This window comes from Podarcis cretensis (assembly GCF_951804945.1).
Source record: "Podarcis cretensis genome assembly, chromosome: Z".
NCBI lineage: Eukaryota > Metazoa > Chordata > Lepidosauria > Squamata > Lacertidae > Podarcis > Podarcis cretensis.
In genome coordinates, this window is record NC_137184.1 from 4,017,985 (window position 1) to 4,036,070 (window position 18,086).

The window sequence follows — 18,086 nt, forward strand, 5'->3', positions numbered from 1 at the left end:
GGAAAACCATAGCTTTTACTATACGGACCTTTGTGCCTCTTTGTGCCTCTGCCTCTTAGTCCCTTTCTTTTACCGTCAGCTCAGCTTGCTCCCCCAGACTCTGCAGTGGGACCATCTTTGCTATATGGAAGGTCGAGTTGGCCTCCAAAAAGTGCAGGGCCTTTTTTGGGGGGGGGGCTGTGCCTTCCAGTAGTAGGCTCATGTGGTTCCCTCTGACTTTTATGGCGGTGGTGATTTATACCCAGCAGGACTGATAGAAGGAAGAAAGGCAAGAAGGCCCAACAGTTGGTGCAACCAGACCCAATCACAGACCACTCACTGGGGTGGTTGTAAATAGGCAGGCAGGCAGAGGGAGACTAGCTAAGGGCATACTGTGGTTTGTAGGGCAGTGCCCCATTCAGTCTGATGGACCAGCCTCTGCTGCCTTCAGAACCAAGGCCTTTTTTGCCATGTTTTCAGAAGTTGAGTTAGCTGGCATCCTTTATTTTGGTTTTTACTGTTGGATTTCCTTTTGATGTAGTCCTGGTTTCTTATCACACAATGATACAATCAGCTGAGACTAGCTTGTTGCAGTTTTAATTTTGTATACCACTTTATAAATTTTCATTGAAAGGAAGCATAGAAGTTTCATAAACTAATTATGATCTGTGCCTCTTTTTTTTTATTAAAAAAAATGATTCTTAAAGGGGTATTGTGCGCTGCATATATAAAAACTCATTAAAAAAAAAACCACAGCACCTTTTGCTTTCTACAGTTTAGTGGTGCAGCTTCAGTTTGGTGCCTTTTCATGATGTACCATAAAACTCTACTCAGTTTAGCATCCAGCTATGATGGTGAAATCCATTTAAAACTCAGCCCTCTCTCAGCTAGTCAACACCGTCTTCCCTACCCACCCCTTGTGACTGGGAAGAGTAGATTTCTACACAACAAATCTTTAACAATTGCCAAGTTGGACTAGGATGTGTAAATGGTTCCAAAGACCTAGGGGCTACAACAGAGTAGGTAGGTCCTGTTCCATATGCCTAGAGGCTGGCACAGACACATGGGAATGCTATTGGCAATTGAGCAAGCTTTTTGAAGAGTGAAAATTGCTGGGTTTGGAGATGGGCTTGGACTCTTGACTTCAGCTCCCCAGGGAGTTGACACCTGCCCCTCCCTAGCCGACACACATCTCTCTCTCTCTACCTCTTTGCTGTGGGCTGCAGAGTTGCAAAAACCAGGTCTTTATTTAAGCCCTTCAGAAACGATGCCACAAGTGAATATATACAACATGTGATTGTATGACTATATGAGGCGATGATGACTGTTTTGGAAGCATATGTAGTTTCCGAGCAGAGGATTTTCTGCTGTATATATAGAGAGCTTCTGGATGCATGTGTAGCTGTCTAGCTTGGTTCCTGTTCAGTTTCGAACAAGGAAAAAAACGTGTTGTAAGTAAGGCCCATGTGCTCGGAGAAATGGGCACGTATCTAGGTTCCAGACCTTGCATTTTGGCAATTCAAAGTGGCTTTCTGTGTTCTTATTGGAGCAGGGGGTGAGCGTGCATGCTCAAAGCTTTGTGTGAAGCTCAGTTTGATCCTTTTTGACTGATGCAATCTTCCCTTCTCTCCTTGTGAGGCTGATAAAAAGACAGCAGGGAGGAAAGAAACAGAAGCAAAGTAACCTAAGGCTGCAGTCCTAACCCTGCGTAGCTGGGAGTAAGACCCATAGGATGCTGCCTAATATTGAATCAGACTATTGGTTCATCTAGCTCTTGTCTACATTTACTAGCAGCAGATCTCCAGGGTATCAGGCAGGAGTCTTCCATCAGTCCTATCTGGAGATGGTCGTGCAAAGCAGCCACAAAACAAATCCTAGTCCCATCTTCTTTCATAGTTATTCCAGTATCCAGACTATGATACTTTTGTGCTTCATGTGACCTAAATCAGGGGCAGGGAGGCTCCACAGAGGCTGAATGTGGCCTCCTGGACCTGACTGTGTGGCCTTTGGGACTCTTCCCCAGGCCACATCCCCTCTGCCCAAGCCGCATCATTCCCCAGCCCTGCTTTTGAGTACTTTTGCCTGCCTGGAATGTGTTTTTCAACTGTGATAGCACCTCCTGCTTTCCTGGATAGGGAGGTGTGTGTGTTTTATTTAAGACATTTGTGTGACTGGAATGCAGCCTCCTATCCAAAGGTAAAAGGTAATCTTTCCCCCCACCCCCTTTGCCTCTGGCTCCTCCCACCACTGCCATTCATACACATGTGCACACACACACAACATGTTGCCCATCAAGGTTTCTCTGCCCCATTTCCCTGCTTTTCAGCCACCATGAGATGGATGAGGCTGCAGCTTTGGAAGGATCCGAAGAATCCCAGTTTTGGTCCTATGCTGAGTGAGTGCTTTCCTTTCCTGGAAAGAGTGTAAGAGCAGCTGCACAGAGCTGAATTGTGGGATCCTTGGCTGCTGTCCCAGCTATGCCCTCTTGTTAATTTTGGCCCCAGATACACCTGCTGTCTTGCTGGAGTTGCATCTGCATTTGGAGCCGAGGTCTACTTTTGGTAAAAGCTGTGCAGTCTCCAGAGCTCTTGAAAAGTCAGAGCCAGCTTCCAAGCATTCTTGAGCCTTCTGGTCTGTCTCACTCCCCCTTTCTCTCATACAAAGAGGAGGGCAGGGGGGTGGAAAACCCCAAACTCATCATTTATAACAAGCTACTTAAACATAAATCCTTAAGGAGACATCTTGGTTTATTCTGAAATATAGTTGGGTATGCTGGAAAGGCTTAATTGGAAGAATGCAACAGTTTCACTGAAACATCCTTAAAGCCTCAGGTAGGAGTGCTTTTTTATATATAAAAAAACTACCCCAACACCTTTGGACCAGTTTGGGGAAGGGGCATGGCTCAGAGGGAGATTGCCTGCTTTGCATAAAGTAGGCCCCCAATTTCAGTTCCTGAAATTTCAGTCAACAGAACCTCCCAGAGCTGTCCTGTTTGAGGTATGTGGTCAAACAATGGGGAAAGGCTGTTGCATCCATGACCTCTGGCTTGTGCGCTTCCCAGAAGTATTTTGCTGGCCACTGCAGCAAGCAGGATGCTGAACTTGTTGGACCCAAGTTGGTGTGATGCAGGAGTGAACCCCTTAAGGTTCTTCTGAAAGGCAGTGTCGTGTTGTGCTTAGAGAGTTGGACGAGAGCCAGAAAAACTAGGGTTCAAATCCCTGCTCAGACAATAAGCTCACTGGGTGACTTTGGGCCACCTGCTATTTAGCCTGACTTACCTCTCAGGTTTGTTGTGACTATAAAGTAAGGAAGAAAAGAACCACTTACATCACCTTGAGCTCCTTGGAAGAAGGTGGTATTTAAATGTAAGGCTGAATGAACGAATGCATAAGTAAATGTTGACTGCACCCAAGGCTTTTTTTCATTGCAACTCCACCAGGGGTGAGGAACCTCAGATTCTGGCACCGTCCAGACTTCTGTGGCCCTCCTTGAGCTTCTTTTTACCTGGCTGGATCATGGCTCTGATCATGCCTCTTGCTTCCCTCAATGGAGGATAGCAAGTTTTACAGAGCAAACCAGTCAGTTCAAACCTGGAGTTAACTCTTTCTTAGCCAAACATGATCTCCACAGACTTGGCTGAGTTTCAGGCCTAAAGAGCACAGCAGCTCATGCACTGTAGACTCTATCCATAAAACCAGTTGCAGAGACTGCAAGTCCCCACTTCCCCATATACATCTATGTCTCCTCCTCTCCAGGGCTTCTTGTAAGCAATCAGAGACTGTGCCTGCTTGCAGTCTGTTGCTGCTCCACCCATTTCAGCCCTCTCCTGGTTCTGGGAGATGGGAGGAGGGGAGCTTGTTGCAGCAGGAGAGTGAGATACCAATGGCTCTTCATCAGCTTGACCCATCTTTGCCTCATGACCTCCCTCCTCTCACTTACCTGCTTCAGCTTCTGCCTCCGATTCTGGACTGCTCACTGCCACAGCCTCTTCCTTCTTTCGACACCTATCCTGTTACCTCCACCCAGTTTTCTCCCTCATCTTCCTGTGACCACTCATTGTCTTCCCACCACCAATCCCTGGCTTAGGAGCCTTTTTCCCTTGGGGGTTCCCCAGCTGGTTCCTCACCTCACCCCTCCTTGTCCAACCAATCGGTGTCAGCAATGCTGTGCGAGGGCGTGTGGAAACTAGCCTACCATACAAAGGCAAATCCACACATGTTTCTCTTTTTGCTTTTGCCTCCGGTCCCACCCACTGCTGCCATGTGGCCCTCAGGCATAGGAGCCAACTCCTGGGGGCTGAGGTCCTTTTGCTCCTCCCCCCCAAAAATATTTGAGGGCATTGCCATTCAAATGGTGTGTGTGTGCTGAGTCTTGTGATCAGTTATGTGCGGCAGTGCAGTGCTTACCTGTCACCCCCCCCCCAGTATTTTATGGAAGTTGGCACTCCTGCCCTTAGGAGGTTGCCCAGAAGGGAATGCAGTTCTCTGGCCGGAATAGTCCCTCCACTCCTGCCCTAAGTGAATGTTTAGTTACAGTGGTGCCTCGCAAGACGAAATTAATCCGTTCCGTGAGGCTCTTTGTATAGCGGTTTTTTCGTCTTGCGAAGCAAGCCCATTGACAGCTTAGCGGATTAGCACTATTAGCGGTTTAGCGGCTTTTAGCGGATCAGCTGATAAGCGGCTTATCAGTGGATCAGCTGATAAGCGGCTTAGTGGCTTAGGAAAAGGGGGAAAAAAGGGGAAAAAACCCGAAGGAACTCGCAAGACATTTTCGTCTTGCGAAGCAAGCCCATAGGGAAATTCGTCTTGCGAAGCGCCTCCAAAACGGAAAACCCTTTCGTCTAGCGGGTTTTCTGTCTTGCGAGGCGTTCGTCTTGCGGGGCACCACTGGAGTTGGTTTCAGCACATCAGGTTTACTGCACACAATTCAAAGCAATTTGTGAGGAAGGTGGAATACAGATCTGCATAATCCATCGGAACATACAAATATACTAAAAGTGCTACTCGAAAGTCACTCGAATAAGAATACTCACCCCGCACTCAGGAACTAATGCCAGAAATGGCTGCTAAAAGACAGGCCATGAATATACTAAGTGCCTCAGAAAATAATGAAAGTTGAAATGTATTCTCTTTTTTCTTTTCTTTTCAGGGCCTCCCAGGTCTGCCCGGTTTACCAGGACCGCCTGGCAAGCGAGGCCCACGGGTAAGTAAAGCACAGGGGGAAATGTGGGTGAATTTGCAGTGAGCCCCCCAAGTCAAAAGGCTGCCACATTTTCTAGCTGCAGGACACCTTTTGCTGTACAGCAAGGCTGAGGAACTCATGCACTCAGCGCTCACCTGTGGCTCCTAGAAGCTGTCAACATGTGACAGCGGCCACACCCTGGGAATGGCTTCAGGTGGCCGGCTAAAGCAGGTGAGGGTAGCCGATGGGTCTCTAACCCATGGGGAATTATGGACTTTCCATGCATGCGAAGACAGGCTCTGGTGGATTGAGCTGATGAGACCAAAAGTGGGTCCAACGGTCAAGAAAGTGGTTTCTGAATGTGCTGTAGAGGGAAGTGAGGGGCAGATGGGACTCATCAGCCTGGGAAGGGAGCCCGTATGGGAGAGGGAGGAAAACTCTGATCCTAAACCTGCACTGCCTTGCAGGATATCTTCGGGAGAAGAAAAGCTAAGGCGTAATTCCCACACAAATCCAATGTGGAGTCCCTAAGACGGTTAAATGGTGCCCCATACATCTCCTTCCGGCAACTCCTGCAGCCCCTTGGACCACAATAGCAAGGCCAAGAGGGGAGCCTTGTCGTCTGGGCAGCCCAGGAGCTCCATACACACTTCCCAGGCTCGTGGCCCATGGGAGGTCACTTCGGTGCTGCTAACGCAGCCCTTTTACTTCACTCATGGAGGTGCACTTCATTGTCTCTCATGACTGACGGATGATGCCTTGAATGTATGGTGTGAACAAATGTGGCTCCTGTCCTACCTGGAGATGCCATTGGGCATTGAACCTGGACCTTTTGCATGTGAGGCAGATGCTGTCATTGACCTAGGGCAGCTTAGGTCAATGAGAGGGAAGACTCAAGCTGTGGGTTGACAGGAAGCCGGCTTTGACTATATCCGAGAGGGTGTGGAGAGTGAAGCCTGCTCCCTTTTGTCAAGTGTCTCTTTCCTGCACACTGGAAGGCTTTTCTTGAGGGGCCAAAGCGGGTGGGGGTGGAGAGGTAGGGAAGGAAAGAAAGTTTTTAAAGAAACGGTTTGTTTGGCTTCCCTTCAAATATGTAGCTCCTACTTCGGCAAACCAAAGGTCAGGGTGGAATCTATAGGTCAAGAGGAGAAAAGCTGCCATTTGTTTCCCCTCTACCCCGCCTCTGCTTCCCACTCGCTCTATCCATCCCCAAAAATTCACAAACATGAGCTGTGCAAACGAGCATCTAGACTAAGAATCCAGAATGTGGCAGAGAAGGCAAATTGCACCCACTTAACATTTCTATCTTTTTTCATTTTATTTTTTAAAAGAAGACCCTGAACCAACAAACTATTTTTAAAAAGAGGATGGGTGTGTGAAGGGGGTGCTTCTGAGGGATGGGGGTCATTTACGGCAGCTACTGCTAGTGCTGCAACCGTTCTCCGGCTGGTGCTTTCTGGGTTTCCCAAAGAAGCAGACTCCCTCCCCCACCTCATGTGAATGGCATTCCATCCAGATTACGAGACCCACTACCTTTGGGAACTCCCCTTCTCCCTCCCCCTGCCCCACTCTTTTTGAGAGAGCACATTGCAGGATTGTTCTCTGGGTTTTGCTGCTGCTGCTGGTCCTCTGGCATAAAATGGCATCCCAAGGAGGAAACTTTCCATGGAATCTCAGAGACCATGAATGGGAGGTATTTTTCTGCCTTGGCTTGTTCTGCTGATGAGGAGGGTCAATGTGTGTGTGCGCATTCATGCGCATATGTGTGTGATATATACGCATACACAGTTCATACCCCTCTGCAACTCACCCCAGCCACATCCCCAACTTCTACTTCTTTACACTCTTGTTGCAGATTTTTTTTGCCCTTGAACTCCGGACAAATTCTGGAAGGTTTCCTTGATAATGCTTCTTGCTTGGCTAGATGAATGGAGGATGGGGCAGGTGGGCTGTGTGAGTGTGTTGTGCAGCAGTATAGTTCACATCTGGCCACATTTCCCTCTGGGCCCTGCCCGCTATGAGTTTGTGGCCCCCAGAAGGTTGCTGAAAAAGTTTCCACACCCATGATTTCTCTTTGTGTGTATGTGTATATACAGTGTGTTTGTGTAACATTCACTTCAAACTAACTTGCCCCTCCCCACCATTATGTATATGCATAATGGTGCTTAGAATTTCCAGTCTATTCAGGATATCCAGTCTATTCAGGATGTTTTAAACCAGTGAAGGGTGAACTGGTGTGTATTCCGCAGGGGCAGCCAGTGTGATGCCCTCCAGGAACAGTTGGAAGCCATCAGCTCCAATCCATGTAGTCACTGGTGGATAGAGTTGCTGTCCTAAGACCCAGAGGGCTGCAACTGCCCCATCTGTGCAGCAGGTACTGTGTGAAGCTTTGATGTAGGGCCCATAGCTTGGATCCAGTTTGACCAGGATGTTACCCATAGATGAGTCTTTGCCATTTAGGTGTCTGTCTGTGCACAAACACTTATTACAGGACCATTGTGAAGAAATCACTTGAACATCAAAAGCAGCTATGCAAGTACTATTTGAGTCCTTTTTCACAGCCCCCCTTTTCATGTTTGGAATCAACAATTCCCCATGCCCCCAAGCCTCCTTAGCCTTCCACAATTGTGTGAGAAGCAAAAATTCAGTAGGCAAGCTCCCACACCCACTTTCATTATAGTGTCTGCAGGCAGGGGAAAGTTTCTCCTGCTAGATTTCTGCTTGGTGTGCATCTGCTCAAGGTGCAGGCCTAGTAACAGAGGTGGCGGCCATGGCCTGTGTCAACAGCTGCTGGATCTGTTGCTGCTGCTGCATTTGGTGAACCTCTGAGCTGCAGGTGGCAGCTTCTCAGGGAAGTGCCTTCAGGCACTGACTCTGCCCAAAATAGGATCTCCCCTGGACAGGAAGGGTGTAAGAGCACTTCCTGTGCTGCTTGAGCCTTTCTTTCTTTTCTTTTCTTTTTAATTTTTTTATTAAGATTTTTTAATACAATACATAAGAATAAACAGTATAACATATATCTCAGCATAGTTTCACCACTTCTTTGGACTTCCTCTCATCTCCCGCTCCTACCTTCATTCCAATAAAATTTGCCAGCAATTTATCATCTTGATTCTACTCTTATATCTAATTTTCTGGTCTCCAATCCCCTTTAACCAAATCTTAGAAATTTAACTATAATTTAATAATTATTCAAAATTTTTTTAATTGTTTTAAATTGTTATATAGCTTATCTTCATTACTCCATCTAGTTTAGTGGTGCCAAATTATTTATGATCCAGCATCCTTCTTAACATTCAACCAAATTACAATGTTTTTGCAAATAAATCTTGAATTTCTTCCAGTCTTCTTCCATCCTCTCCTCTCCCAGGTCTCGGATTCTGCCAGTCATTTCTGCCAGTTCCATGTAGCCTATCAGTTGCGTCTGCCATTCTTCCAGTGTGGGTAGATCTTGGGTTTTCCAGTATTTAGCGATAAGTATCCTTGCTGCCGTTGTTGCATACAGGAAAAAAGTTCGGTCCTTCTTTGCCACCCTCTGACCGATAATGCCCAAAAGGAAGGCCTCTGGTTTCTTAAGGAAGGTATACCTAAATACCTTTTTCAGCTCATTATATATCATTTCCCAAAAGGCCTTTACTTTAGGACAGGTCCACCAGAGGTGAAAGAATGTTCCTTCATTCTCTTTACATTTCCAACATTTATTATCAGACAAATGGTATATTTTTGCGAGTTTGACTGGGGTCATGTACCATCTATATATCATTTTCATAACATTTTCTTTCAAAGCATTACATGCAGTGAAATTCAACCCAGAGGTCCACAACCTTTCCCAGTTCTCAAACATGATATTATGTCCAATATCCTGTGCCCATTTAATCATGACCGATTTGACCGTTTCATCTTGTGTATTCCATTTTAACAGCAAGTTATACATTCTTGAAAGTACCTTAGTCCTAGGTTCTAACAGTTCTGTTTCCAATTTCGATTTCTCCACCTGGAATCCTAACTTTTTGTCATTTTTAAACATTTCTTTAATCTGAGCGTAATGTAACCAGTCTCGCACTTTATCCTTCATTTTCTCAAAACTCTGCAATTTCCAGTTGTCTCCATCTTTTTCTAGTATTTCCCAATATTTTGGCCATTTGGCCTCCATATTGAGTCTTTTTCGGGCCTTAGCTTCCAAAGGTGAGAGCCACCTTGGAGTTTTGTTTTCCAATAAGTCTTTATATTTTATCCAGACATTAAACACTGCCTTTCTGACAATATGGTTCTTAAAGGCCTTATTGATCTTAACCTTGTCATACCATAAGTATGCATGCCAACCAAAAGCATTGTTAAAACCTTCCAGATCCAATACATCAGTGTCTTCGAGAAGTAACCAGTCTTTTAGCCAGCAGAAAGCTGCTGACTCATAGTACAACCTTAGGTCTGGCAGGGCAAAGCCCCCTCTTTCTTTCGCATCAGTTAATATCTTAAACTTAATTCTGGGCTTTTTGCCCTGCCAGACAAATTTGGAAATATCTCTCTGCCACTTCCGGAAGCACTCCGCCTTGTCCACAATCTGTAATGTTTGAAATAAAAACAGCATTTTTGGCAATACATTCATCTTGATAGCAGCAATTCGGCCTAACAAAGAAAGTTTCAGTTTTGTCCAACTGTCTAACTCTCTCTTAATTTCTGACCAACATTTATCATAATTGTCCTTAAATAGACTCAGATTTTTTGCTGTTATGTTTACCCCTAGGTACTTTACTTTTTTAACCACGTTTAGTTCTGTCTCTCTCTGAAACCTTTCTGACTCTGTATCTGTCAAATTTTTCCCCAGTACCTTTGTTTATCTCTGGGTTGTTGCTTTCTCATGGGAACATCTCAGGGTGACCTTGACTCCTAGATAACTTTGGAATGAGTGGCGCAAGAAAAAAGGGCCCAAGAACTAGACAAACAACTTTAACAACTTTAACCTCAGCCTTGCAGACACGTAGATCATCTGTACCTACTTTGCCTTCGGAAGAACAAACTGTGTCTACTCTGCCACTGGCAGGGGAGGGAGAAACTGAGCAGCCACAATTGGAAGATATGGCCTCAGGAGCAACTGCTTCCATTTTAGAAAAAATTTATGAAAAATTGGAATCTTTGGACAAGAGAGTGGAATCTTTGGATAAGAAAGCGGATGAACAAACAGCCAAGATTGATCAAAATACAGAATGCTTAAATAGAATAACGGGGCAGGTTTCACAGAACGTACAAGCAATTGGGCAGCTGACGGAGGCTACAGCAGAAAATCGTAAACTGGCTGAGGATACTAGCCAAAAACTTGAAAATTTAGAACAAGAGGTAAGACCACTCTGCAAACAAGTTGGTGAACATCAGACCTATCTTTCTATGATAGAACTGCGGAACCGGGAGAGTAACTTAAGGATAAGGTCGATACCAGAAGTTGAAGAAGGTAACCTAGCTGAGTTTCTGACTAAAGAACTTTCCAAGTTTTGGAATATAGAGGAAAAGGACTTTAAAATTGTGTCAGCTTTTAGACTTGGAAGATTTGCAAAGAAAGAGAAGCCCAGAGATTGTTTGATAACTTTGAGATCAAAGGAGGAAAGGGACAAGATATTGGGCCTACACTACGAAAAAGCACTGGACATCTTGGACAAAAGAATTGAAATTTATAAAGATATCCCGAAACAGCTGCTGGACCTTAGATCCGCCTATCTTGAACTGGTCAGACTGCTGAGGAGCAATTCAATTATTTTTAGGTGGGAATTCCCTCAAGGATTATCCTTTACATTCAGAGGGAAGAAGGTTAAAATTAGAACATTGGAAGATAGAGACAAATTTTTGATTGCACACGGAGAGGACCTTCAAAAAGGAACGGAATCACCTTTTGGGCCTGGAGCACCGGCTGTACCCGCACACTTGGAACCTGAGGACCCAGCGGAAAAAATACCACCCCTAGAAAAATAACAGATTTATTCAGGATGTCTCTGCAACTTCTGAGTTGGAACATAAATGGTTGTAACTCCCCGGAAAAAAGGAGGAAGATATTCCACATATTAAAAAAAGAACAATTGGACATTATTTGCCTGCAAGAAACACATGTGACTAGGCTCCATAAAAAAGTGTTAATAAATAAAAGACTTGGCCAAGAATTTATATCTTCGGATCGAGTAAAGAAGAGAGGCGTGGTGATATATGCAAAAGAGAGCCTATCACCTAAATTCTTATTCAAAGACGAGCATGGAAGAATTTTGGCAATTGAGATACAACATCAAGGAGAGAAGCTTTTGATATTAGGGATCTATGCACCAAATGAGGGGAAATCGGAATTTTACAAGAAGTTGCACAAGAGCATGCTGGATTATCTGGACTATAACAACATCGTCATGATGGGAGATATGAATGGGGTCGTATCAACCAACATGGATAAGTCACAAAGCCAAAATGTTACAAAAGATGGCAGATTACCAAAGACTTTTTTTGAAATGACAGACAATATGGATTTGATTGACATTTGGAGGACAAAGAACCCCTTGGGAAGAGAGGGAACATTCTTTTCTGAAGCCCAACTGACATGGACAAGAATCGACCAAATATGGATATCTAGAGGTCTGGCACCTAAGACCAGAAAGGTGGAAATCTGCCCAAAGACCTGCTCCGACCATAATGCAGTAAAGATGGATATGACACTATTACCAACCGGCTCCTTTAGATGGAAGATGAATGACAACATGTTTAGAGATCAGGAGATCATTAAGAAGGCCCAAAAAGTTTTGAAGGACTACTTTGAGATAAATCTGAACACTATGGTGGAAAAAAGAATCATCTGGGACCAAGTAAGGCTGTGATGAGGGGGTTTTTGATACAACAGAATGCCGTAAAGAAAAGGATGCAAAATGAGAAAAAAGACAAGATCTTGGAGAAAATTAAAGAATTAGAGAAGAAATTAAGATCAAATCCGAAATCACAGCCGATCCTGAGAGAAATTAAACTCTATCAAGCACAATATTCTAAATTGATAAATCAGGAAATAGAGTGGAAAGTTAAATTAATGAAACAAAAAACTTTTGAATCGGCGAATAAATGTGGGAAACTGCTAGCTTGGCAGTTGAAGAAGAGACAAAAACTAAACACAGTTACAAATTTGGAGATTGAAGGAAGAAATATTCAGAACCCTGTGGACATTAGAAAGTGTTTCCAGAGTTACTTCAAAAAATTATATACTCAAGGGCCGCAAGATGAGGCTGAGATTAAACAATTTTTGAAAAAGAATGGATTGCCAAAATTGTCACAAGAAAACAGATCAATCCTGAATTGTAAAATAACACGCCAAGAGATCGAACAAGCCATTCAGAACATGAAATTGGGCAAATCTCCAGGGCCAGATGGGCTGACCTCCAAGTACTATAAGACATTGAAAGACTGCTTGAGCCTTTCTTGAGCAACAAAGGCTCAGAGCTCTGGTTTGCCTTTCCGTCTGGATGTGATCCTTGGTTCTGGCTTTTTGTTCACCCCACAGCTTTTGGTTCCTTGATCCTGGATCACCTCAAACTGTTCCCTGTGGCCCAGTCCTGTCAGCCTATGGCTTGAGCTACCCTGTAGGAACCATTTTCAGCCCTCCCAGGCAACTTTATGGGAGTGGGTGGCACCACGTGCTAATGGTGGGCAGGGCCCGAAGCAAAAGTGGGTGGGGCAACAGAGGTTAATTTTATCATCTGTGCAAGCAAGAAGCATTGATCAGAGTTCAAAGAGACATTTTAGCCATGCCCAAGCACTCAATGAAAGAGCAAAACAGAGCTTGTGAGGCTTGCTTGTTACCTTGGCTCAGAGGTTTTCAATCTTTTTGAGTCCACTGCTCCCTTGACAACTGCATTCTTTCTGCAGTACCCCTGTGGGGCTCAGGAGTCCGATTATGTCCCCCCTTGCCTGCAGAGCTGGTAGCCTCTTACCCTTTTTCAAACACCCTCCGTTGTGGAGTGTTCCCTTAGCATCCTCTCCTCTCCCCTTGGGAGTCCTCTGAGCAGCAGCTGCTGCTGCCCCTGGTTTCTGAGCTGCCCCCCCCCACCTCAAAGAGAGGTGCCTCTTCACAGTGCCCCACATGGGCCTGGGAAGTGCCCCCTGGCCAGCCCCAGAGGCACCACTCCCCTGGGGAGCTTGTAGCCAGGGCTGCTGCAACAAACAGCTGCACAAGCCTTTGGGAGGCAGAGACATGAAAGGGCATCAGAGGAGGGAGGGAAGGAAAGAGGAACAGAGGACAGTGTTGCTCACGGCACCCCGACCATCCTTCAAGGCACCCCAGGGTGCCACGGCCCACTGGTTGAAAACCACTGCCTTGGCTTATTAAGCCACAATATGATCTTCTTAATGCTGCCACTGTTTGCAGTGTGTTTGTGGTTACACAAGAGCTTTCATAGAGGTCAGGTCCTGAGCAGGCAGCTCTGCAGCATTTGATCCTGAGCCAGAAATGGGTCACTTCCAGGAAAGACACAAGGCAGGACTGTGCCCATGGAGGAATGTTGTGGGTGGGGAAAGGGTGCAGGGCAAGTTTTGATGTTGACTTCCTTGTTTTCTCAGGGTCCTCCTGGCCCCCATGGGAATCCTGGCCGGCCGGGCCCACCTGGCACTAAGGTAAGGGAAGAGACCGGAATGCTTGTGGGCCGCTGGGCATCTGTGAGCCATGGAAGATGATCAGATTTGCAGTAGTCCTGGCTACCAGATACCAGAGACTCACAGCAGGAGAAGTTTGTCACCACTTTGCTCAAACTTGTGTGGCCTCAACCTGGCTCCTTTCAGAAAGGCTGAAACCATGTTAGGTGGGCTGCTGGTTCTACCCAGCTCTACAATTGCAGCACTTACGCTAAGGCCAATTATGCCGATAAAAGATCAAGGAAGGTGTTCTAAAAACACCTGGAAGTGTTGCAGAAAAAATAGAAGCCTTTTGCTTTCCTTCCTTCCTTTCTTTCTTTCTTTCTTTCTTTCTTTCTTTCTTTCTTTCTTCATTTCTTCTCTTCGTAGGTTGGTTGATGTCTTCAACACTCTTAATGTTCTAGAGAGGTGGGGGAAGCTTTCCACTAAACTGGCCTGCTGCCTCTGTCTGATTAAGAATTAGGCGGTAGAGATGTGTTGGCGGGTGACAGCTGTTCTGAATTTAAAAGTCTGAAAAAGCGAGGTTGTAAAAAAAAGGAGGGGGGGGAGGAGCTAAAACCCAGTCCACTACCTTGTAGCCTTTTTGTAATTTATGTTCTTGTTGATGACTTCCAGATCATGTTTCTTTGTGTAGGGTTCCCTCCCCCCCCCCCTTTTTAAAAAAGATTGGTTTTACAAGTCAGAATCGAAAGCTTTCATCTCTGATGCTTCTGGCCCTGCAAACTGCACATGAAATCTCTCAGACACCCCAGTTTCTCTGAGCAAGTGTTAACCTCCTTGGTATCAGTAAGTCAGTGGGGGCTGGTCCATCACGGCAAAGGGGTCACTGCCCCACCACCCTCAGCCAGCCCCCACCTGCCTGCTTTCTTAGGACCCACCCACACTCTCGTTTGTCCCGCGAATTCCAGTGTTTTGTGTCAATCTGTTATTATGGGTCTGATAGCTTTTTGTGTTTTCTGGCTTGCCACTTCCACAAGGAAAACCCACTGCTTACTGCTGAATCAGAACAAATGCCAGTCTGCCGAAAACCTGAAGAAAAAATTGTCCTGAGCCAGTCCTAAAATAGCTCCTGAGCAGGATTTCACTTTCCAAGGAGCTGTGTTGGGGGTGGCCTGCTCACACATCCTCCCACCTGGCTCCTTTTGTTTATGCCGTATGATTGATTTATCTGGTTTTCTGATTCTCTGCCATGGATGGGGAGAGCTGAATGTGGAGACAACATGAAAAGTGGGCTATTGAAGATAGGAAGAATGAACAGGAAAACAAGGGTAAGGGAGCTGGGCATGTTTAGCCTGGAGAAGAGGAGGTTTAGGGGTGATATGATAGCCATGTTCAAATATATAAAAGGATGTCACATAGAGGAGGGAGAAAGGTTGTTTTCTGCTGCTCCAGAGAAGCGGACACGGAGCAATGGTTCCAAACTACAAGAAAGATTCCACCTAAACATTAGGAAGAACTTCCTGACAGTAAGAGCTGTTCGACAGTGGAATTTGCTGCCAAGGAGTGTGGTGGAGTCTCCTTCTTTGGAGGTCTTTAAGCAGAGGCTTGACAACCATATGTCAGGAGTGCTCTGATGATGTTTCCTGCTTGGCAGGGGGTTGGACTCGATGGCCCTTGTGGTCTCTTCCAACTCTATGATTCTATGATTCTAAGGGTCTTCAGGGATCTTTCCCTAAGTACAATCTGAGTCAAAAATCACAAGCCTGAATACCCAGCCCTGGATCAAATTAAAAACAGGGCATAGAGGTATGAACTTAAGGGAAAGTGTGTCTGGCACTGTCTGCCAGCTTCCTCCTCCTTGATCTCAGTGCTGACTATGTAGAACTTGGCAGGAGACATAACAAACATTAGTTGGCTCTGCCCGTCATTGGATATGGCTCCACCTACCCTTGGCCTCCCTGGCCTTCCACTCAGGGCCAACTCAAGACATTTTGGCACCTGAGGTGAACCACAGAATGGTGCCCCCCCTCCCTGCCAGGGAAGAAGGGGTGAATGAAGATTGACATCAGGAACAAGGGGGAAATAAAGATTCACGTCAGGATCAGTTGCCCCTGTGGATCCTGTGGCCTGAGGCAATTGCCTCACCTTGCCTGGGAGATGGGCCGGCCCTGCTTCTACCCCACCAGTCCCAGACTTGGCCAGCTGGACCCCTGAACAGGAGCACTCTGCTTCTGTAATAAACAAAAAACAAGAGAAGAAGTATGCCCTGATTTAGATAAAGATTTATTGTTGTAGGTTGTTGGTTTTTTTAAAAAATATAGCAAACATAGTATAAAAGAAAGAGCAGGGGTGAGGAGAATCGAAAAAGGACCCACCCTGTAAACACAAATTCGCACACGCACACACACAGTTTCTGAATCAGATTGTTTGGAAAAAGCGAAAATTTCTCTGTTGGGCGTGGATCAGCAAGTGAGGAGATGTTGCCTGCTCAATTAGCAAGGTGTAGGTTAAAAACAGGACACTTCAGTGCCTAATTGAAAGCGGGTGCTTAATTAGCTCTGACAGCAATTGAGAGGGGTGTGGCTGCTGCGGGTTTGTTCCAAGGATGCAGTTCTCCAGAGCATCTTAGTAGCAGTTGGGCATTTTTAAAAAAATTGTGCCTTCATCCTTACGTGCCTCTTAAGGTTCCTTCCTTTTTTCCTTTTGGGCGGGGTCTGAATTGCATGGTGATTTAGACTCTCTGCAGGGGCTGTGAAGGTGAAGGGCCATAGCCTAGAGGCAGAGCATCCTAGGTTCAATCAATGGCATCTCCAGGCAGGGCTGGTAAAGCCTCCTTTCTGAGAGCTGCTGCCAGTCAGTGCCGACTATGCTGAGTTTAGATGGACCAGTGCTCTTCTGACTAAGTATTAGGCAGTTTCCAATATTGTTCCTATGTGGCCACCCAACTGTCACTTGTCAGGTTGTCACTAACTTCAGCTGCTGCTTGCCGTTTTTGCGTTTCCGTTTGTTGGTCTTTGGCAACAGTCTCTGGCCTTGTGTCCAGTTAGTGGGGCTTTCTCCTCCCCATTTTTTTTTTTTAATGTTGTTGTTGTCATTATCAGGCAATCTCTTAATTTGAAAGGAACATCTGTTTGAGGCTGAGATGATATTCCTGCCTCATTAGCTGGCTAGGAAGGGGGGAGGCGATGTTTTCTGGATAACCCTCTGGAGCATGGAAGGTGGGGTAGAGGGCTCTCTCCTGTTTTGGAGAGTGAAGTTTATGGCTCTCCAGAGGATGGATGTGTTTGAATGTTTCCTGTAGCTCCTGATTGGTCTGTGTTTCCCGTAATGATATTGGGCAGCTTCATCTGGAAGCATAGCCTTGGCTTCTGGCTTGGAAGTGGGAGCACAAAATGATCTCTCTCTAGCTTCATAGTTCCCCTGTCATAAGGGGCAGGGAAATCAGTCTTGTACTAGGCCAGGAGTGAGCGGATGTGCATTTGCTTTAAGTTTTGTTGGGTTCCTTGTATCCTGCTTTTCAGACAAGGGCAACCAAAACAATCAAGGGGCTAGAGCGACTCCCTATGAGGAAAGTTTGCAGCATTTGCGACTTTCTAGTTTAGAGAAAAGGGGGAGTAAGAGGTGGTGTGATGGAAGTTTATTATGCATTAGGCATGGAGAAAGTGGATAGAGAAAAGCTTTTCTTCTTCTGTCATTACACTAAAACCTGTGGTCATCCAATGAAACTGAATGTTCAGGGTAGTTAAATGAAAGTTATTCTTCATGCAGTGCCTACCGTATTTTTCGCTCTATAGGACGCACTTTTTCCCCTCCAAAAATTAAGGGGAAATCTTTGTGCGTCCTATGGAGCGGATGCAGGCTCCTTGGCTTCAGCGATAGCAACGCGAAGCCTCCGAAGCGCAGAGGGAGCACCGACCCCTCTCGTTCTCCAGGCTTCAGGGATAGCCGCCTGAAGCCTTTGGAGCACAGCGGGAACTCGCGCTGCGCTCTGAAGGCTTCGGGTTTCTTTTGCTGAAGCCGGGAGAGCAAGACTCTCCTGGCTTCAGCAGAGAGGGAGAGCTACGCAGCTCCACTTCAGCCAAGCCGGAGGAGAAATGGAAGGGGCTCCGTTTCTCCTGCCACTTCGCTGAAGGGGTGCTGAGCAGAGAGGGGGAGATTTCCCCCCCTTGTTCTCCCCCTCTAAAACAAGGTGCGTCCTATGGTCGGGTGCGTCCTATAGAGCGAAAAATACGGTGATTAAATAATGGAACTTGCCTTCGTAAGAGGCAGTAATGGCCACCAGCTTGGATGGCTTGGATTGATAACCCTCTCCTCCATGAATTTGTCTAATCCTCTTTTAATTAGAC

At 45.9% G+C, this 18,086-nt stretch overlaps 1 protein-coding gene across 1 annotated transcript in view; it reads left to right on the top strand.

The window, feature by feature from the left end:
• Nucleotides 1-18,086, top strand: part of COL27A1 (collagen type XXVII alpha 1 chain) — a 256,481-nt gene that overhangs the window by 38,282 nt on the left and 200,113 nt on the right. Inside the window, exons 4-5 of the mRNA XM_079961848.1 lie at nucleotides 5,128-5,181; nucleotides 13,729-13,782. Of these exons, the coding sequence (XP_079817974.1) occupies nucleotides 5,128-5,181; nucleotides 13,729-13,782 (108 nt within the window). The remainder of the gene's footprint in view (nucleotides 1-5,127; nucleotides 5,182-13,728; nucleotides 13,783-18,086) is intronic.